Source organism: Rana temporaria, chromosome 5 (genome assembly GCF_905171775.1).
Source record: "Rana temporaria chromosome 5, aRanTem1.1, whole genome shotgun sequence".
Classification (NCBI taxonomy): Eukaryota; Metazoa; Chordata; class Amphibia; order Anura; family Ranidae; genus Rana; species Rana temporaria.
Genome location: NC_053493.1, coordinates 303,395,672 through 303,419,219, shown reverse-complemented (window position 1 = coordinate 303,419,219; position 23,548 = coordinate 303,395,672). Strand labels below are relative to the sequence as shown.

The window sequence follows — 23,548 nt, the reverse complement described above, 5'->3', positions numbered from 1 at the left end:
GTGTATAGTATTGTATTTTAGTGTGTGTGTGTGTGTGTGTGTGTGTATATGTTTTTAAAGGACGTTTCCAAGCTTTGCTATCTATAACTAGTTACAAAAAAACATGTGTGTATGCTAAGTTGTCACATTGCATTGTATACTTTACTTCAAAGTGGAGTAACTAACTTTGCTCAGTAATTTCACTGTGCATGGACATGAATGGAGCTTTGCATCAAGGGCTCCACAAAAAACTCCACGCCTTTTGGTCTCCGTGACTGTACTCTTCGCTGGTTCTCTTCCTACTTATTTAACCTCACCTTTAGCGTTGCTTACAATTCTACTTCCTCCTCTTCCTTTCTCTGTTCTATTCTTGGACCTCTCCTATTTTCAATTTACACCTCCTCCCTGGGTCAACTGAATACCATCTCTATGCTGACGGCACCCAAATCTATTTCTCTACTCCTCCCATCCTCTGTATCACTAATTTACTAACCGATTTATATCAGTCTGGATGTCACACCACTTCCTCAAACTCAATCTATCCAAAAGCAAATTTATAATTCTTCCTCCCCCATGTGCCCCTTCCCCTGATCTCTGTCAAAATTGATGGGACAACTAAAAGAGCCAGTTCTTCTTTTTTTTTTTTGCCGACCGTTTTTGGAATTTTTCCCCTCTGAAAAACTGTGATGGAGTATACACATGGTCGGGATTCCCGGCCAAAAGCTCTCTGTTTTCCCATGGGAAATCCCAGCCGTGTGTATGGGGCATCAGGGGGTAGTCACGCAGACCACGCACAGCTTCCTGTCCAGCTGGTTCTCAGCCTTTGCGAGTTGACACGCACGCTGTAGCTTCCACCGGCGCGGACATCGCTCCTCACTTGATCGGTTTTCAGGACTGACATTCTGATCTACTAGCCCAAAGCCTCAGTGCCGGGATGTGGGCACTTTTCAAGTAAGCCTTCATTTTCCCCACTGTGTATGTTTTTATCCTAAATAAAACGTTATTATGCTATGGTGGCATCTCTCTGTTTTTATTCATATGATGCCCTAACCAGCGGACCAACAGGAATCTCAGATTATCCACGTTTTTGTCCATGGTGACAACTAAGCTTTATTTGACCTCTTTTTAGTTAAAAAGGTCAACTACATGCGGTAAGGGGCCATCTTTTTATGCACTATCGGGTGATAAAAGTGGTGAAGGTGGACATCCTGATTATCTTATAATTATCACACATGCAGTGTCGATCAGGGAACATATGGACATTTGCAATTTAATTTATTTAGCTCACGGAATACCTTTTGTATTTTCTAATTGTGTGATTCACTCACTTCAATCATTCTTATTCTTTGTCTTCATTGCACATGCACTTTAAATCTATTTTTGTTTAGTATAAGTTTTGCAATACAACACATTCATTCTGTGATTGTTCTTTATGGCTAAAATTAAAATTTTTTGCACATTATGCACAGGCACTTTATTGTAATTATATAGTGTTTACTTGGATTTTCACAAATTAACTATTAGCGCCCCCTATCCATTTTCCTTCCACATCAGGGGGTAGTGCTTTTAGGAAACCTAACATTCCTATCCTATTTATTATACTGTATAATGCTTCACAGGATAGATAAGCTTGGCAGTTCTTGACTCTGGAATACTGTGGATTTCTTACCTGTTCGGTAAACATGCAAAGAAAGTGTTGCCCACCTAGACACCAGTTATAAGATACACTGTGTTTGAAATAGAGGTCACGCCCACAAAAACTACAATAGTCCTGTAAAATTGAAAATAACTTCCTTTTCAGTGCTATGAGTGGTGAATACCTGCATGCAAGCCACAATTTTCACCATATTGGTATCGCTTCCCTACAACACTCCACTCTGAGAGAAATGTATTTATACCTGTAATAAACCTCAATTGGTATAAAATGCATAGACAGAGTCGTCTTTGGTAAAATTAAAAGCATAGTTCACCTTTACCACAAAACTGCTTATGCAGATAAGGGGTATCTGTAGATCAAAACAAACTGTACAGATCTGACTAAAGATAAAAAATGCCCTTAATATAGGCGTAGGCCCTTTACAAACCTTATGAAGCCTGACTGGAATAATTCCAGGATGTTGCTAAGTGAGACCTTGTCATCACTGCTCACCTCCACCATCACAGGGGTGATCTATCGAATGCTGCGCTTAGAGCTACTGTATCGGGGGGGAGGGAGAGTATGTGAGGGGGTTTGAATCGGAGAACTGGCTCCCTCCTGTGATGGTGGTGAGCAGTGACCACTAGGCCTTACTTAGCAACGTCCTGGGAGTACTTGGCAAGGTCCTGGGAGTATTCCAGTCAGGCTTCATATGGTATGTAAAAAAAAATCCCCATTCCTGCATAGGTAGGCTTTTTGTAAAGGTGAACTATCCTTTTAAGCTCCTGCACACCCACAACTGCCTCCGGGAATGATTGGTGCGGCGAGAACACCTGTGAACACAGATCTCCCTGTATAGATTTTTAGCTGACAGCCGCTTCTCTTTTTCTCCCTCCCGTGGCTGTCCGCTAAAAATCTATACAGGGAGATTGGTGTTCACAGCTGTTCACCGCCGCACCGATCATCCCCTGCTGCTCCTCTGATCCCCTGGCCTTTTATGCCCCCCCCTCCATGTCTTCCTCCTCCCCCCCACTCCCTGTCCTGCTCCACCTCCCCCCCTCGTTCCCTGCATCCGGCTTCCCTCCTCTCCTCTCCCGCTGGCTGACAGGGACCTGTCAGGATGGAGGGCGGAGGAAGGGACTGGGTAAATATGTCATTTACCGAATGTTTGCTGGGACTTGTAGATTCAGCTGGAGGGTTGGGGTTGCCTACCCCTGGCTTATGGCTTTAGCCCCAAAATTCCTATTGGCGTTGACAGCAAGAAACACAACTCCGAAGCATGCCACACAGATTAAAATTTTGATTTGTATCATTTCTGTGTGATTTCTTTTTTTTTCTTTTTTTCTTTTTTTTACATCTTGTCAGAAAAGCTTTCACACTATTTAGTTATCTCCAAGTCCAAAATAGATTGGTCAACTGGATTGTAATATGTGGAGTAAACCTTAAGCTAGAAGTAAACATCTATAGAATGTACTGTAGAGAGTTATTGGTTTATATAGCTTGGTAAAGACAAACGAGGAAAGGTTACTAGGTAACTATGTAAGGAGAACCATGAAAAGGAAACCATAAGGTCTTGTGCCCTTCCTGACTAGACAGTGCTGTATGGCTACGCTGTGTAAATCTCAGGACTGGATGGACAGAAATGCAAATCGTTTGGTGTGTAAATCAACTTCATTCAGCTTTAAGGGTTTGCCCTGTTTTAGCACTATTTCAGAGTTCCACCCATTTTTAAAAGTCAGCAGCTCCAAAAAGTGTAGCTGCTGACTTTTAATAAACAGACACTCACTTGTCCCACAGTCCAGCGATGCGGGCGTACGAAGCCTCGCTCCTCTCCATGGCGCCGGCATTGCATGCGTGAGCTGCGCTGTCTTGAATGGCCGGACAATCTTCTGGGACCTGTGACTTGTCCCATAAGATTTCAGGGCGAGAGGGTGGAGAGGTGAACTCCCACTCCGCGCTGCGGCGCCAATTGAGGAAGTTGGAGACGGGTACCTGTCAAAACCAGGTACCCGCTCCCCCCCCCCCCCCCCCCCCCCACAAAAACATAAAATAAAAAATGACATGCCAAATGTGGCATGTCAGGGGGTCACAAGTACTTAAAGTAGAAGTTCAATTTTTGGGTGGAACTAACTGCTAAACTGCTTATAAGTGCAGCAAGAACTGATTAAAGCCTCGTACACACGATCAGTCCATCCGATGACAACGGTCTGAAGGAACGTTGTCATCGGTTAACAGATGAAGCTGACTGATGGTCCGTCGCACCCACACACCATTGGTTAAATAACCGATCGTGTCAGAACGCGGTGACGTAAAACACAACGACGTGCTGAAAAAAATGAAGTTCAATGCTTCCAAGCATGCGTCGACTTGATTCTGAGCATGCCTGGATTTTTAACCAAATTTAAAGCAAGTTGGCTTTTTTTTTAACCATTACTAGTAAAAAAAAAAAAATTAATAAAAATGCAATAAAACTATCCCCTATTTTGTAAACGCTATAAATTTTGCGCAAACCAATCGATAAGCGATTATTGCGATTATTTTTTTACCAAAAATAGGTAGAAAAATATGTATCGGCCTAAACTGAGGAAAACATTTTTTTTTATATATGTTTTTGGGGGATATTTATTACAGCAAAAAGTAAAAAATATTGCATTTTTTCAAAATTGTTGCTCTATTTTTGTTTATAGCGCAAAAAATAAAAACCGCAGAGGTGATCAAATACCACCAAAAGAAAGCTCTATTTGTGGGGAAAAAAAGGACGCCAATTTTGTTTGGGAGCCACGTCGCACGACCACGCAATTGTCTGTTAAAGCGACGCAGTGCTGAATCGCAAAACCTGGCCTGGGCATTTAGCAACAAAATGGTCCGGGGCTTAAGTGGTTAAATAACCGATGGGGCCCACACACGATCAGTTTTGACCGATGAAAACAGTCCATCAGACAGTTGTCCTCTTGTTAACCTATAGTGTGTATGAGGCCTAATTGTATTCAACAAGGCTGTCATCATGTCAGATGCCGAGTTGTTTTTTTTTTGGTCTGCTGGCAAAAAAATACCTTTACTAAATAGCCAGCAGAAATAGGTTTAATGCTGGAATGTTTTGTGGTAGGCCCAGTGCTTTCTCAAAAAAAAAAGTGTCTAGCATGAAACGTGTTGGCATAGAACCTGTTCCTGGTGGCTATTTTAATAAAATAAGGTTATTATTTTTCAACACAGTGTGCAGAATTCCTGTTGCTGGTACAACAGATTCCATTGGTGGAGATGGGCCGAGCCAACACCTGAGATGTGATTGTGGAGTGTAGAGCCTGACCTCACCTGGAATAGCACGTGACGTCTCATTTTATTTTGGGTGATAGAAATGTATGTCCGTTCTACGTCTGCTCCAATTATCTTTTGAGATAATTCTTGTGGTGTTTGTTTTTATAAACGGGCCCTGAAGATGGCCTTGGACATTATATCGCAGTCATCTCTGGCTATTTTCAACCAGATATCTTTGTGACCCCCTATCTTTGGTGGCTGGAGCTGCTATACACAGTACATCATTAAACACGCCATCGCTACATCATTTTTTAAGTCCAGTCACATAAACCAGCAGCTCTGTGTAAGGGAACAGCACTTGATAACGGCTGTGAATTCTCGGACCTGTAACATCTCCCATAGGCTCCCATTGCTCATCTCTTGTTGGCACTTCATCCTCTCCCCTGCAGTAGCCACTCTCTGACATGGGAGCTGGACATCTATGATCACGTGACTGGACTGGATTAAAAAAAGGTATTTACACTGCTGTTTTTTTATACAGGCTATGCAAGATAGATTTATTAGCCTTATCTTCCACTACTTCTATCATAGTTTGGTGATTGGGTTTATAAATATATCCTCAAATGCGTTTCACAACTGTCTCTAATAAGCCTTTTCTAAAGAAAGAGAAATTTGGTACAGAGTAGGGAAATTTGAATAATTGTCATTCTTTCTGTGTGTTTTCCAAAGTGTCAGTTTTGCTGGCAGATGGCATCTTCTCATTTACACACAGAACAGTTACCTCTGACTTTCTGAAATGCAGTGTTGAAGTCATTATTCATGGGTAATATTGTTGTAAAGTATGGCAATAATCCAGTAAATATTTGTGTTTCATACTAAAAGAGTAGAGTGTATTCGCTTTTAAAGTGAATTTCCTCTTTGCAAAGTTTTTTTTTTTTTTATCCTAACTAATGAGGTGAATAAAATGTATTTATTGGCATATAACACGCACCTTCATTTTAAGAGGGAAGGTTCAGAAAAATGTTTTAATTTTAAATAAAGAACTTTGAAGCAAAATAAGGGTCAGTGCCTATCAATGCAGCCTGATCACTGCCCATCTGCAGCCTTGCCATTGCCCATCAATGCAGCCTGATCAATGCATATCTGCAGCCTCACAATTGCCCATCAATGTAGCTTAAAAGAATGCCCATCTGCAGCCTCACAATTTCCCATTTATTCAGCTTAATCAATGCCCATCTGCAGCCTCACCATTGCCATGAATGCAGCCTGATCAATACCCATCTCTCCTCAGATTACTGCTGACTCAGAGGGGACAGGGAGGGGGCGGGATGAGCGCCATCAGATTACATACAGCGAGAATCTCTTGTTTACTCGATGGCCTCTTTAATACAGTCCCGCCTCCTGGACCGGCTTCTATGATAGACAGAACACTGGTCCAATGCCGGCCCAGGAGACTGGACTTTCTATTGCAGAGGCCGCTTGGTGAGGAAACAGGAGATTCTGGCTGTATGTAATCTGACGGCATTTGTCCCGACCCCCTCCCCGTTCTCTCTGAGGCAGCCCAAATTTCAGTATCGGCGTATAACATGCACACGCTATTTGCAACAGATTTGCAGGGTGGAAAAGTGAGTGTTGTACGCCAATAAATACAGTACATTGCAAAGCATAACCAATTTTGTGCAAAGAAACCGGATTTTTGCTTGCGCATGATTGCATAACTGAAGTCATTGCAACTTCACCTCATTCAATTATTCAGTGATTTATTTATTTTTCCTTTCCTTTACTCTGACTGTGCTTGTCTTTTTAAGCTGCCCATAGATGAGTCATTTTGTTCAACTAGCTGGGAGAATACACGGATCAGCACAGTAGACTATAGCCTCCATTGCTGATCAAGCGGCTAAAATCCAAAAAGATGGTTGAACAAAAGTTGATCGGTAGATAGATTTCTTTTCATCCACAGTGGCCGTACGTTGATCGAAATTCGGCCAGTCCCTGCTGAACGGGCCAAATTCTGATCCATGTATGGCCAACTTTACTTGTTACTGACTAGTTGCTTGGCTTTGTTTCAGGGACAAACCTTTGTTTATTTCTTTGGAGCGATGCACGTTGTCAGTCAAACACTGTTATGCCTGAACTACAAAGTTTTCTGTGGAACCTAACTAAAGATGCTTACTTCCACAAGCTTCTATGGCAGCATTATCTGTGGAGATTCTCCAGGAGTTTATGTCCACAAACTCTATTGACAGCTTTCTCTGTGCCGACTCCATGATGAAGTGTATCTCCACAAGTTCTCATGACAGCCTTCTCTGGAAGACTAAAGCCCTGTACACACTACTAGTAAAAAACTGACGGCTCAGGTCGGAGCGGCTTACTAACAATCCAATGTTGGTACAGAGATCTCCTGTGCTGAGCTATTGTGTTCTGACAGGGCGTTCCAGCAAGTTATTTTCTTTCTCACCTCTGCACTTATTTCCCAAGCCCTTTCAGATAATACCAAGTAGGTTTGATGTCCTCACGCTGGGCGTAGGGAAGACAAGCACATTCTAACGGGTGTCGAAGTATCCCCTGGGCTGGTTTCATGCAGAGCGCTGAGCGCTTATTTTGCAGTTTTTAATAATGAGTTTCAGTGAGCACTATGAGTTTTTTTTTAGTTTCTTTGATCCGAGTTATGATACAAGTGGTGGTGATAATGGAGGATTATTAACCTCTTATAAGATGCAAATGCTGCATGACCTCCTGCATTCAAGGGATCCAATGACTGAGGTAAAAATGTACACCTATGAGCACAAGTGGGAAGAGTGGTGGTTTTATGTTTTCAATAAAAATCTATTGAAAGGGATTTAAACAGAAGAAAACACTGAAGTGGATAAGATTGATGGTATAAATACACCTTTTGAAGCAGTTCCATCTCAACTCCACTCCAACACTTTACAATGGAACACTCTCGCAGCATTCGACAAGATGATCTGATTTTTTTTATTCTAAAATCAGGATGCCTCTGTTGTGGTAACTTCTGTCCCCGGCATTGTTGCAGGACAAGTCCTTGTTCTTACTTTATGTTGAAAGAGTGTCGCAACAAACGCCTGCCTTCTGGGTTGGGGTGAGTTCTGGATTATTTTTTTATTTTTAAGGGTTATTTGTTTCCGGAGGAACCCAGTCTTCCAATCAACATCTGAGTTATGTGCTGTTCCTCCACTGAAATCTCCTTCTGACCGTTTATCTGTTCTGGGTTAAAGCAGACAGTGCCACAGTTGTGGATCACAATTTTCTACCAGGAGGTAGAATTTGTCCTGTCTTTGGTTGAGCTTGATGTTCCAGAGATCTCAATGGTGCAAATTACCAGTGTGAAGGACTAGCAGATAGACAAGAAGCTGGACGAGTTTGTTTCCAGGATGTAGGACATGATGGAAAATGCAATGGATACCTTGTTGGTGTCATAGGATCAGTATACCACAATCTAAAATAAATATATTTGCTCCACTGAAACTACTGCTTAGTCTACTTCGAATAATCGAAGAAGATGAGGCATTCCATATATTCTCATAGCTCCAGGTTGGCTTCTTGGCGTGTGGTGCACACATCATCATTCACCTGTTATCTAATACAGGGTTTGACAAATTTGCTTGGAATCTAGGAGCCAGCTAAAAAAGTTAGGAGCCAGAAAACGCACCCCGTCCCGACGAGCTTGCGCGCAGAAGCGAACACATACGTGAGCAGCGCCCGCATATGTAAATGGTGTTCAAACCACACATGTGAGGTATCGCCGCGATTGGTAGAGCGAGAGCAATAATTCTAGCCCTAGTGACATGTTGGGTATGAATTTAATGGGGGTAACGTTATCTTTCATAATATTAAAAAAAAATGGGGATAACTTTACTGTTGTCTTATTTTTTCATTTAAAAAAGTGTAATTTTTTCCCAAAAAAGTGCGCTTGTAAGACTGCTGCGCAAATATGGCGTGACAGAAAGTATTGCAACGATCGCCATTTTATTCTCTAGCGTGTTAGGATAAAAAATATATATAATGTTTGGGGGTTCTAATTAGAGGGAAGAAGATGGCAGTGAAAATAGTGAAAAATGATATTAGAACTGCTGTTTAACTTGTAATGCTTAACTTTTAATACCAACGGCCACCACCAGATGGCGCCAGCTCACACAAGGAAGAGCTGGGGACTTCACAAAAAAAATGTGTTTTTTTTTTTTTTTTTTTTTTTTGCCCACCTTCCAAGCCAAGTCGCCAGGATGCTATTTCTAGTCGCCATGGCGACTTGGCGACCGGGATTTGTCGAGCCCTGATCTAATACTTTGTGAACTCTATCAGATTGGCCAGGTTTGTTATCACAAGGACCAAGCTTGCACCCTGCTTCTTGTGCCCCATACACACGATCGGAAATTCCGACAGCAAAAGTCCAATTGTAGGTTTTGAATGGAAATTCCGACCGCGTGTTTGCTCCATCGTACTTTTGCTGTCGGAATTTCCGCCAGCAAAAAAATTAAAGCTGGTTCTCAAATTTTCCAACGGAAAAAATTCCTATCAGAAAATCCGATTGTCTGTAGCAATTCCGACGCATGTTTGGAAGCATTGAACTACATTTTATCGGCTCGTCGTCGAGTTGTACGTCGCCACATTCTTGACGGTCGAAAGTTCAGAGAACTTTTTAGTGACCGTGTGTATGCAAGCCAAGCTTGAGCGGAGTTCTGTCGGAAAAGCCATCAAAGGTTTTTCCGACAGAAAATCCAATCGTGTGTACGCGGGCATTAGTCACTGGTCATGACAACCGGGCTGTTGAAACCCAGATTCTGACCTTATGGATTAGGATATCCTGGCCATACTTAAAATCTTGGAAAGCTACTTCCAACAAGATTTATCATGGCACTTGGAAGACTTGTTTTTACTGTTGTGAGGCTTTGGTGGTTTTCTCACTGTGCCTTTTTTAGTGGGCTGTGTTCTTTCAATCAAACTATTGGGGGTAAAACGAGGCTTAGTACTTGACAACATCAAGGGTCAGGTATCTACTGTTTTGTTTTTTCTCCTGCCTAATAATTCACTGATTTGTTCCTTCATACAAGGGGTTGCACACATTTTTCCCTGTGTCCGGCCCCCACTTTGAAAGTGAACATTCTCTACTCCTCTTAGTAAATCCGTGTGATAAAACAAAGGTTTACCGGTATGTATGGTCCTATTAAACCAAAACTATCTGCTCCAAAACTAGATTTCTTGTTCTGACGTGGAAAGTGTATCGAAGAACTAGTCGGCTGGTATCATTGTGCAGCTTTTTTTGATCATTGTTTTAACAGCATATCTAATAAAGGCTAATTCGAACTGGAGCTCACTGGTACTTTTCATCCAGTGCAAAGGGTCACATTGAGTTCCTCTTTAGTAAACCCAGAGCATCACGTGACCTATCCAAAATTTATTTTCTGATAATACTGTTTTACATAGGTATTTCAGCAATCCGTCTTTTTTGTGGGAGCAACTTTGCCAACTTGCAGGGCAAAACTTAAAGGGGTTGTAAATGTTCGTTTTTTTATTTTCTAAATAGGTTCCTTTAAGCTAGTGCATTGTTGGTTCACTTACATTTTCCTTCAATTTCCCTTCTAAATGTTTTTTTTTCTTTTGTCTGTCTGAATTTCTCACTTCCTGTTCCTCCTCAGTAAGCTTGCCCCCATCATCGGAGCTGTTCTGGCTGGGGGTTAGTCAACATGCTCACTAACTCCCTTGGGACTACATCCCTGCGGGGAGACGCTGAACGACAGCATCTCCCTGCAAGGATGTAGTCCCGAGGGGGCGTGCATGCTGACTAACCCCCAGCCAGAATGGTATGGGGGCAAGCTTACTGAGGAGGAACAGGAAGCGCCCAGAGGCGATTCAGTTCGCAGTCGTTGCGCTATATAAGTTTCTCACTCACTCAAGTGAGAAATTCAGACAGACAAAGAAAAAAAAAATTTAGAAGGGAAATGGAAGGAAAAGGTAAGTGAACCAACAATGCACTAGCTTAAAGGAACCTATTTAGAAAATTAAAAAACGAACCTTTACAACCCCTTTAATCAGAATTTCACTTTCTAAGACGTTTTGTTTTACTTTTGACATATAGTATGTCGTGACATACAAAGGAGAGGCCTTTTGTGAAGAAACAGAACTACTTGGTCAAAATGCCTGATGACTGTAATTAAAGCGGAGGTTCACCCTAAAAAACATCTATATATCATTACATCCGACATGTACAGTATGCTGGCATTTTTTTTTTTTTTTCGCTGTACAATACCGTCTTATAGTTCTTTTTTACCCGGCTTCCGGGTTCTCACTCCCGCAGGGAATAGGCGTTCCTATGAAGAGGCGTAGATGATTGATGTGCGGATAAGGCGCGTCACGCGTTCCGAAAATAGCCAAACTGGGACTCGGCGCTATACGGCGCCTGCGCACAGACTAGGAGCCTTGTAGAGCTGACTGTGCAGGCGCCGTATATAGCCGAGTCCCAGTTCGGCTATTTTCGTGGCGCTCCTTATCCGCACGTCAATCATCTACGCCTCTTCATAGGAACGCCTACTCCCGGCGCGCGTGAGAACCTGGAAGCCGGTTGAAAAAGAACTAGGTATGTACAGGGGAAAAAAAAAAAAAACGGCATACTGTACATGTCGGAAGTATGCTGGATGTAATGGTATATAATTGTTTTGGGGTGAACCTCCGCTTTAAGCTCCAGAAAACCTAAAGCTCTTTTTGTGGGATTCCTGAAGTTTAATGATCTTCATGTTGCAGATAATTTCCAGAATACATTTTTTATTTCATCAGCACGTGATCCTAAATTCCACATAATCCTTGTATTTCCTGTTGACATTTTCATGATTGATTTATTTATTTATTTTGTTAAGGGGGCTCATAAAACTTTATGACCCATCTTAAAGTTTACTCGTAATATGAATATAAATCTTAAAGCAGTTGTCTATTCCAAGACAACCTGATCACTGAGCTAGCAAGTGAAGGCAAAGTACACAACAACAACAACACAAGGTTGAGCACATCATAGATACCTGACTTTGGACCGCCATAACCTAGGAGTAGGGTGTGTACAGACTGCAGTAATGAACAAATGTTAGTTGTTTAGGTATGTAGATCTATGTATTCATGTAATTCACAATAATGATTATAGGAATTCTTAAAATTTCAAGTAAGTGTAATGACACGGTATGTGAAATTGTGGCATTTATGCTTCAACCTTACTAGTACATAGGAGTCACTGTTGCTTGCATTCTCTGTGAATTGTCTTTTCTATTTCTGTATATGACTTTTTAATAGATTTTTTTTTCTCTGCTAGCTTGTTTTCCCCCCCCTTTTTTTTTTTCTTTCACAAATTTCTTCCATTTTCATCTGTCACCTTCATTTACCTTACAGGTAGTTAACTGACACAGGAATGTTCTTCCTTTTTTTTAGGTGAGAAATCTGAAACTAGAACACGAGCAAGAGAAAACGAAGATCTTATCAGAGGCTCTACAGACGTTGGCTACTGAACACCACGTATTGGAACAGTCTCTGGTTAAAGGAACGCCTCCGCACCACAGCATTCTAAGCGAGGATGAATTCTATGACGCCGTCTCAGGTACATTTACTTTTCTTCTGTTTTTAATTAAATTCTGCATGTTAAAGGAGCTCTTATATGAACAGGTCATATTAACCTATGATTGTTTCGGCTTTAGTGATCATTGCTGAGCCAAGTCTATAGCAGCTCATCATATGGAGCCTATTTTTTAATTCATTTTATATGTTTGTTTTTTACTCTCCCATAATGGTAATCCCAAACTGACACTGGGAATGATTTGTTAGTCAAGACCATGCCTGTTTAACCACTTCAATACTGCCAAACGTCATATGACGTCCTCGGCTTTCAGTGGAGATATCTGAATGATGCCTGCAACTCATTGGCTGGAAAAGTGCTATCAGCAGTGAAAGCTAAAAGAGCTTTTAACATCCATTCTGCATGTTTCCTCCAGGCTACCTACTAAGCAGTGGAACCTTTTTTTAAGAGTAATTTGGTTTGAGAGCATTTTGATTTGCGAGCAACTTTTTTTTTTAATTCTGACTCGGTTTGCGAGTGTTGACTCGCAAGACGAGCAGAATTCAAGCTAAATAGGCCTGCAGTACCTAATTTTGGCCTGAGGTACGGGGGCGCAGGAGCTGAGAAAAGCCGAACATTGGCCTGCAGTACCTCATTTGGCCTGAGGTACGGGGGCACAGGAAACAAGCCGAAGTGTCCTCTGGCCTTTTCGGACATTTCGGCGCTCTCTGGCGCCCCCCCACCTCTGGCCGCATTCGGTATTGCATCCCATTGAAGTCGATGCGGAACAAATTATTTTCATTTCCATTGACTTCAATGGGAAAACTTGCTTTGATATGCGAGTACTTTGGATTATGAGTATACTCCTGGAATGGATTATGCTCGTGATCCGAGGTTCAACTGTATAAGGGTGGGCCTTGGAATCTTCACCGCTTAAAAACAAGTTGGCAAAAAGCATAGTTGTATGTGTACATGCTCCCTATGCTTGATTCATATTAATGCTTGATTCACACTAGTGCAACAACACTTTTGCCAAAAAGCAGTGCGTAAACAGAGAGATTACATGTCTATTACATGTCTAGCGATTGGTGCTTCCCATCTTTGCCCTCTGTTTCCAGTCACCACCACTACATTATTACAATTCAGCTAGGACACCGTAGTGGCTGTCGGGTTGCCGATTGATTCCTTGCCTAGTGCAGCTCTGCTAGAGGGATCACTCATGACCAGGAAAGTGTCTATGCTTTATGTGGGTGTCTAAAAACCACCATCCCAACGCTTTCTGTATTCATTTTCTTTCATTATGTCAGGAATTTATTCATTAACCACTTCCCGACCGCCTCATGTACATATACGTCAGCAGAATGGCACGGACAGGCACATGTACGTACCTGTACGTCCTCTGCTAGACGTGGGTGGGGGGTCCGATCGGGACCCCCCCCCCCTCGGTACATGCGGAGGTCGGGTCCGCTCGGGGAGCGATCCGGGACGACGGCGCGGCTATTTGTTTTTAGCCGCTCCGTCGCGATCGCTCCCCGGAGCTGAAGAACGGGGAGAGCCGTGTGTAAACACGGCTTCCCCATGCTTCACTGTGGCGGCGCATCGATCGGGTGATCCCCTTTATAGGGGAGATCCGATCGATGATGTCATTCCTACAGCCACACCCCCCTACACTAGTAAACACACACACAGTGATCCCTAAATGTTACAGCGCCCCCTGTGTTTAACTCCCAAACTGCGACTGTCATTTTCACAATAAAGAATGCAATTTAAATGCATTTTTTGCTGTGAAAATGACAATGGTCCCAAAAATGTGTCAAAATTGTCCGAAGTGTCCGCCATAATGTCGCAGTCACGAAAAACATCGCTGATCGCCGCCATTAGTAGTAAAAAAAAATAAAAATGCAAAAAAAACTATCCCCTATTTTGTAAACGCTATAAATTTTGCACAAACCAACCGATAAACGATTATTGCGATTTTTTTTTTTTTACCAAAAATAGGTAGAAGAATACGTATCGGCCTAAACTGAGGAAAAAAAATGTATATATGTTTTTGGGGGATATTTATTACAGCAAAAAGTAAAAAATATTGAATTTTTTTCAAAATTGTCGCTCTATTTTTGTTTATAGCGCAAAAAAATAAAAACCGCAGAGGTGATAAAATACCACCAAAAGAAAGCTCTATTTGTGGGGAAAAAAGGACGCCAATTTTGTTTGGGAGCCACGTCGCACGACCACGCAATTGTCTGTTAAAGCGACGCAGTCCCGAACTGTAAAAACCCCTTGGGTCTTTAGGCAGCAATATGGTCCGGGGCTTAAGTGGTTAACATCTAATATAATGCATTAAGTAACATTAATATTTATTAAAATTAACATCTAATATAATGCAGGCTGTGCATCTTTTATGATCTTTTCTTCAGTTTAAAGTAAATAAGAAGGTTCAGGGTGCCTTTGTTTCCCAGTGTAACTCATTAGGATCCAGGGAGAGATGCATCTGTTAGTGGATGGAGCCTGTCAACATAACAAAGTAACCTCCTCGGGTTTCAGTGCTCTGCGAATGTGAGAAGTTTTCAGTTGTCACTGTGCGGACGGGAGTGTGTATTTCAGTAACACAATTGTGCTTCTTTTAGATTCAGAGTCTGATCGTTCCTTGAGTGGATTTGAGACCGTTGGAAATTCTTCTGCAGAACATAGTTTGGATTTAAGCTTCCACCGTAATAAGGGCAGCATGGCTGATGACAAGAAGCCCATCGGGGGAGAAGCCACATCAAATGGCATTAAAAAACACCGGTAAGAATGGGCTAGCGGGGGAATTGGAGTTAATCTTTGTAATTCATTGGTGAAGCAATGATACAATCTGATATGTGTGCTTGTGAACAGGCAGACATTCGTAGTAACCATGGTAGTCAAATGATAGCGAGGAACACGGGCCTATTAAATGGTCCAGATAAGGTTACAATGTCATGTATGTACATCTTTATGTGCGTCTGTAGTAAAACGAACACAAGTACTTTACAGCTATGACTAAGCATCTATCTATGATGTGAAACATGTTAGCTTTTTTGTCCCCTATGTCCACTTTCTACCATTGATTGCAGTGTTGCATGAATTTTGGGATTTTATCCTTTGTTCATTTTGTTTCAATAAATCGCCTATCAGTGCGGCAGTCCAGGAACATTTCGTTTTTTCACGGGTCAGCGTGACTGTGCATGTTAAATTAAGAGCTTTTGTTATTAGAAACTTTGGAATAAAGACAATATATGGAGTTTCGTTATATTCCTGATGTGTACAAGGACATCTGCTCCCAAACTCCAGTATATGATATTTTTTTTAGCACACCACAGTGGACATGCTGCAACATGTAAGGTAATCATAATGCTGCAGTTAGGATTTGCTGCCCTTGTACTTGAAGGAGTAATGTGTAAACCCTAATGAGCCTTAATAATGTATTGGAAAGGTCTGTCATATTAAACCAAGTAGGGGACATTCACTGTTAGCAGAAATTCTGTTAACATAATCAAACATCTTGTAAGCTTGTTTGAAGGATAAGAGATGAAGCAGTTAATGTCGCTTATTCCTGTGTACATGGCAAAACTACTAATTAAGCAAAATGAAGTGTTTTATTCATGAAAAGCTGCTTACCATGTCTGCAATGACCCTCCAGGAACACCGTGCATGGCTGCACTTTCTTTTATTGAAAGGACAAGGACCATCCTGTGTTTTAAAGCTTATTTTGTTTTTTTTTAGTCTAGTCAGCCAAAGGAGAAATCTGCAGAACTTTTTAAATACGGGGATGATCTTGAACAAAACTCAGTCTAAAGTTGAAAATATTTTTGGAATGTTTCCCTGATTTCTGTACTTGATAGCTAGTACAGCTACGCCACCTTTAGGTTTCATTTTAAGTTTCAGCCATTTATGTTCAAAATACAATTTTTCAGAGGAGATATTAGAAAAGAGAGAGAATGTGATATGGATGATATGTAGACATCCCACCAAGCTATTGGTTCAGGTGCTTTCAGTGAAGCATGTCCAACCTTGTAGCAACAGTTACAGAAAGACATTTCTCTGTTCCAACATGACTGTACCCCAGTGGCTCCATAAAGCCTTGATTTGGGGTGAAGAAAAACAAGTGACCTGCGCAGAGTCTAGACCTCAACCTTACTGAACTCTTTTGGTATGAATTAAAACTCCAGTTTTAAACCAGGCATTTTCATCCAACATCACTACCTGACCTCACAAGTTAGTTGGATGGGCACATATTACCAAAGGCATATTACAAAATCTTGTGGAAATCCTTCCCAGAAAAAAACACCTCTAAAGAGTTCAGGCTGTTATAGCCACAAAGGGATGGGGTTGTCGGGGAGGTGGAGAGGGACGGGGTTGTCGGGGGGAGGTGGAGAGGGACGGGGTTGTCGGGGGGAGGTGGAGAGGGACGGGGTTGTCGGGGGGAGGTGGAGAGGGACGGGGTTGTCGGGGGGAGGTGGAGAGGGACAGGGTTGTCAGGGAGGTGGAGAGGGGAGGTGGAGAGTGGCGGGGTTGTCGGGGAGGTGGAGAGGGGCGGGGTTGTCGGGGAGGTGGAGAGGGGCGGGGTTGTCGGGGAGGTGGAGAGGGGCGGGGTTGTCGGGGAGGTGGAGAGGGACGGGGTTGTCGGGGAGGTGGAGAGGGACGGGGTTGTCTGGGGAGGTGGAGAGGGACGCAACTCCCTCTGGTTTGGGAATGGGACAAACTTGTATACTGTACAAGCGGGTATAATTGTGTGTAGTTTAAGAGTTTGAGAGGTCATAAAGGCTAGAGTTGCACGAGTGCTTCTCATGGCAGTAAAATCGTGCTTGTGAACCTGTCTGACAGACAGATCCTTTCTCTAATTATGATTTTTTTTTTGACAGCAGCAAAGCATTTACCACTTATTTTTACACCGAGATGATGCAGTGAGCACTAGTTTAGTGAGGAATTTGCATGCTGTGGTTTTTCCATCTCTTAATATCAGAAATGATTCTGTTAATTGAGCTGTGCTCCTAGATGGTCAGTAGTCCCTAGCTGTGTACTCGCACAATAGCCACAACTGTGATAGCAACTATGTGTATATATATATATATTACACACACGCACTAGTAGCCAGATTCAAGTAGGTCGCCGCATCTTTATAGCGGCGTAGCGTATCGTATTTACGCTACGCCGCCTTAAATCAGAGAGGCAAGTACTGTATTCACAAAGCACTTGCCTCCTAACTTGCGGCGTAGCGTAAAAGGGGCCGGCGTAAGCACGCCTAATTCAAATGAAGATGGGGGGGCGTGTTTTATGTTAATGCTTGGTGACCCGACGTGATTGACGGTTTTTACAAACGGCGCATGCGCCGTCCGTGTACATATCCCAGTGTGCATTGCTCCAAAGTACGCCGCAAGGACGTATTGGTTTCGACGTGAACGTAAATGACGTCCAGCCCTATTCACGGATGATTCACAAACAACGTATAATTTAAAAATTTTGACGCGGGAACGACGGCCATACTTAACATTGACTAGGCCAGCTATTTGATGGAATAACTTTTACGCCGGAAAATGCCTTACGTAAACGGTGTATCTTTAGTGCGACGGGCGCACGGCCGTTTGTGAATCGGCGTATTTAGGCATTTACATATTCTACACCGAACTCAACAGAAGCGCCACCTAGCGGCTAGCCTAAAAATTACACCCTAAGATACGACGGCGCAGGCTGTCGTATCTTAGCTAGGTTTAAGTGTATCTCAGTTTGAGAATACACTTAAACTTACGACGGCGCAGATTCAGAGTTACGTCGGCGTATCTCTCTCTGAATCTGGCTATATGTTTAGTGTGTGTATATGTGTGTGTGTGTGTGTGTGTGTGTATGTATGTATGTATGTATGTGTGTGTGTGTGTGATATATATATATATATATATAGATATATATATATATATACACACATACACACACACACACACGCACGCACGCGCGCGCGCACACACACGCACGCACGCTATGGTTCGCTATTTCAATTGTGGTTATTTTAGGACTTGGTAAGTGTATTTAAATGACATATAGTATAATCAAGACTGCAATCTATGAAGCCCAAGGCGAGTTTACTTGAGCTGTGTTTTACATTGTTGCTTCCCTCTTTAATTAAACATTATTTATTAATGGATCTCCAGCAACTTTTTAGTTTCCGTTCATTTGATCCCCCTCCACTGATGGAATTAAATGTGTCATGGTCCGTACAGGAACATGTTTTTGTTTTTTTGTCTGCTTGGAATTGTAGGATATTTATGCTCTATTTGTGCCCTGTATGTGTCTGTAAATCAAAAGGCACACATTTTGTATCCTTATCTTCTCCTTTAACCTCTGCTACATACCCTGAAAGTGGATCCTCTGCAGCATGTTCATTGTTTCATGATCTGTCAGGATGAAATGTACACCGCACTTCTCCAATGTCTTTATTGCATTCTTCTACAGGCCTGGGTGTAAACACAACTAGACATTGTACCAGCAATAAAAACCTTAAAGGTGTTTGACCCTTCCCTACTCAAGAAGAGTTTTCCTTATTGCGCTCTGAAACCAATCAAAATATCTCCCATTTGCATTTGGATCAAATACCAAGAAAAATGTAGATGTAGGTCTCCAGCCATCCATGTCTCCATGCTTTATTTTGCTAAGAAATCACTTTGAAATGCGCCAACTAGCATTTCTGCCGATGGCCATCTTAAATGAGGGCAAATGATTCAGGCAGAATTGATTCCTGAAATCCATCTGCCCTTAGGTAAGGTGTGATTAGCTGAGAAAACCCATCCTCTCCTCCTGAAATGTATGACATCATTTGTCTAGACCTGGAAATAAGGAAGTACTTGAAGAAAAAGTTTAAAGCAAGAAAATATAATTATTTTTAAAATGTATTACAGGTACGTCTATAGCTCCGTCAATTTACGCAGTATTTTACACATACAGTGGAACCTCGGATTACAAGCTCCGTTCCAGGAGAATGCTAATAATCCAAAGCACTCGCATATCAACGCGAGTTTCCCCATAGACGTCAATGGAAACAAAAATAATTTGTTCCGCATTGACTTCTATAGCATGCAATACCGCATCTGGCCAGAGGTGGGGGGGGGGGCGCTGGAAAGGCTCGGACAGCTTGGCTGAACTTGGAGAGACTCTGGAACGGAGTATTTCGAAGTTTTTCAGAGTATTTCCGAACGGCTCTGCTCGGCTCCTGCGCCCCCCACCTCAGGCCAAATGCGGTACTGAATACCGCCGTGGCTTGAATCCTGCTCGTTTTGCGAGACAACACTCGTAAATCAGGATTTTTAAAAAACAGTGCTCGTGTTGCGAAACGCTCGTTAAACGCTTTACTCGCAATGCAAGGTTTCACTGTATATATTGTACGTTTTACATTAGTCCCTGCCCTCAATGCGCTTACAATCCTAAGGTCCCTAACTCGCATTCATACATACACATACTAGGGACAATTTAGACAGGAGCCAATCAACCTACCAGCATGTCTTTAGAGTGTGGGAGGAAATGGGAGTACCCGGAGGAAACCCGCATAGGGAGAACATGCAAACTGATATAGTTTCCTATGCATTTACTAATGCTAGCAGCATAAGGTTTAAAAATGGCCAATGCTGATTGAGTGAGTGGAGTTCCACTTTAATTATGGTTTGCATCCACATTGCAGACATCTCCTTTAGTATTCAGGGACAATGGTCACCGGAACAGATTGGCAGGGCAAATCCAGAATTTGATGGTTGCTACAGAAAAGCTGTAGAGAAGAAATCTACATATTGCGGATGCTTGCTTTGCTTTGCTCTCACTTTTGGGTTATTCCCACTTACCGTATATACTTGAGTATAAGCCGAGTTTTTCAGCCCTTTTTTTGGGCTGAAAGTGACCCACTCGGCTTATACTCGAGTCAGTGTACCGTGACATGCAGATTCAGATGGCGGCTGGGCAGTGTTAAAAAGTTGCGCGCCTCCTTGTCCTGTTCCGTGTTAGGCGGAACACTCAGTTTCCCAGCAGACATTGTGTTCAGTGTTCCGCCTATAACGTACGCCCTCTTGTCCTCTCGTCTATCACGGCATCCGTGATAGGTGGAACACTGAACACAGTGTCTGCTGGGAAACTGCGCAACTTTTTAACACTGCCCGGCCGCCGTCTGAATCTGCATGTCATGGTGCATGGCAAAATGATTCTGCAATGGGCACGGTGAGGTCTGGCTGCAATGGGCACGGTGAGGTCTGACTGCAATGGGCACGGTGAGGTCTGGCTGCAGTGGGCACAGTGAGGTCTGGCTGCAGTGGGCACGGTGAGGTCTGGCTGCAATGGGCACAGTGATGTGTGCAAATGGGTATTGTTGACCCTCTTTTCCACTTACAGTGACTTCTGCATTCTCACCCTAGGCTTATACTCAAGTCAATAAGTTTTCCCGATTTTTTTTGTGGTAAAATTGGGTGCCTCGGCTTATATTCGGATCGGCTTATACTCGAGTATATACGGTAATTTTTTATCTCATGGATAATGAAGAGTGAAGTGAAGTGGAATCCTTCTGATGGGGTCAGAGACCCCGATTTAAAACCTTCCCCACTTCAACCAAAAAAAAAGTTTTTTTTTTTAAATTTCTAAATGACGCCTAAATTTGTAAATTGTACTTGAAGAAATCTGCAGGTTGTCATCTGTCCGCCTTATCAAAAAATGCTGGTTGCTGGCTGTCTGTACTTGAGTTTCTGACCCAGAACATGAATGAAGCCTTTGAAGCAGAATTTCAGATCTGCAAACTGGTTCCAAGTTGGAGGCTCTGCAATAATTAACATGGCAAACGAGCCTTTAGCATTTTGAAGAGGGGAGGTGAATGATGGCAGCATACATATTTCTTACAATTTCTTGGTGTTTCAATGTCTGTTTTTCGACTGCATTTATCCATGTATGGTTTTATAGAAGTCATGCTCTAGTCCTTAAATCAGAGTCACTGTTTACCTCCAAAGTGAGTTTCACGTATCTTCGTGGATGGGGAAAAAAAAAAAAAATTGAAAAAAACACAATGAAAATAAAAAAATATTTGTTTGAATTGTTTTCTATGAAGACTGTTCCCACTACTGTGATGTGGTGGTATGCACTGAAAAAAAAATACTGCATGCACTACTCTTTGCATGTTCTTGTGATGCAAACTACTGTATTGCAACACCATTGCAGTAAATAGAACGGCATGAAATGTAACTTCTGAAAGTACTAACAAAAAAGGAAAAAAAGGAAACGTGCGATGTGACAGGATGGACATATAAGCGCACACACCAGCAACTGTACATTAAATGCGGCTTTCTGGTGTAAATGAGCCCTTACTATAAAAGGTAAAAGTACTCTCCAACCCATTATAACCATGATCAATCATGCACATACTATTAATTCAGACACGCTGCTTTAAAATACAGAAGTAAATATGGGAAATAATTGCAGCCTCCCCTGCTGGAATCCCAGTCCAAACATATTTTCTTGAATGATGCTCTCCTTTGACACTGTCAGCCACCGCTCTCTGCGCTGGCCCTCCAGCGCTCACTAGAGTGCCAGGCCGTGGAGGGGGGCTATCCATGGCTGGCTCATGCTGACCGTGGTATGCTGAGAGTCTGGGCCAGTCAGGCATCTGGGTTGATCCCGACATTGTCAGGATCCCCACAGAGCCTGGAGCAGCTCAGTGATAATTGTCGGCTTAATCAAGGTCACAGGAGTGCAGAACTAAGTGGCAAAAAATAAAATCTGGGGCGTCGGCTTTCCAAAAAGGGGCCAATTCAGCTGTTTTCGTACTGGCCTGGCATTTTTATTTGCCATGTTTAAATACCTAGAGCAGGGGTATCCAAACTTTTTTCAAAGAGGGACAGATTTGATAAGTGAACATGCGTGAGGGCCGACCATTTTGACTGACATGATTCGAACCATTAAAATTAAATGAAAATTAACTAATACACTGCCCAACAAAAATCCTCTTGCCTTTTTGGCTGTGTGTGGTCAAGATTCTAAGGATGAGCTTGGGCGTGTTATTTGGATATACCGTATTTATCGGCGTATAACACATCTTAACTGTAAGAGGGAAGTTTCAGGATTTTTTTTTTTTAAATAAAGAATTGTGAAGCAAAATAAGGGTCATTGCCCATCAATGCAGCCTAATTAGTGCCCATCTGCAGCCTCACCATTGCCATTAAATGCAGCCTCTGAATGCAACCTCACTATTGCCATGAATGCAGCCTCACTATTGCCATGAATGCAGCCTCACTATTGCCATGAATGCAGCCTCACTATTGCCATGAATGCAGCCTCACCATTTACATGAATGCAGCCTCTGAATGCATGATACTCTGGGATTCGTTGGGGGCTACAAAAGACAATTATATCCAAATTGCCAGTGGGGCCACATTAAATCGGAACGCGGGCCGCAATTGGCCCCCGGGCCGGACTTTGGACATGCCTGACCTAGAGTAAAGGACACTTTTTTTTTTTTTTTCTGTGTGTAGTAAAAAATGAAAACCCCCGGTGCTTATTTTAACCTCTTCCGGCCCGCGCTATAGCCGAATGACGGCTTCAGCGCGGACCTCAAAATCCAAGAGGACGTCATTTGACATCCTCCTGTTTGTTCGTTCCCCGCGCGCGCTCCCGAGCGCGCTGCGGGGAAATTCTGTGTTGGCCGTGTCCCCTGGACACAGCCAATTACAGATCGCCGCAAACGGCCAATCAGAGTGGCCGTTTGCGATGCGATCTGTGTGGCCAATGAGAGATGATCTCAAATGTAAACATATGAGATCATCTCTCATTGCCGCCTCTCCCTCCTCACACAGACAGCGCGTGTGAGGAGAGAGAAGGTCTGATTACTGTGATTACTGTGAAAAGTTTACAGTGCCCATCCCAGTGCCCATCCCAGTGCCCATCCCAGTGCCATCCCAGTGCCCATCCCAGTGCCATTCCAGTGCCATCCGTGTTGAACATACAGTGCCATCCCTTTGCCACCTCATCAGTGCCAATCAGTGCCCACCTGTGCCGCCAATCAGTTGCTACCTGTGCCGCCAATCAGTTGCTACCTGTGCCGCCAATCAGTTGCTACCTGTGCCGCCAATCAGTTCCCATCTGTGCCGCCACATCAG

General features: G+C 42.8%; 1 protein-coding gene across 4 annotated transcripts in view; it reads left to right on the top strand.

Moving 5' to 3' along the window:
* The window catches only part of OSBPL1A (oxysterol binding protein like 1A), a 199,417-nt gene that overhangs the window by 130,245 nt on the left and 45,624 nt on the right, over nt 1-23,548 (top strand). For all 4 annotated transcript variants that reach the window (XM_040354081.1, XM_040354079.1, XM_040354080.1 and 1 more), the window contains 2 exons: nt 12,299-12,464; nt 15,047-15,206. In XM_040354081.1, the coding sequence (XP_040210015.1) occupies nt 12,299-12,464; nt 15,047-15,206 (326 nt within the window). The remainder of the gene's footprint in view (nt 1-12,298; nt 12,465-15,046; nt 15,207-23,548) is intronic.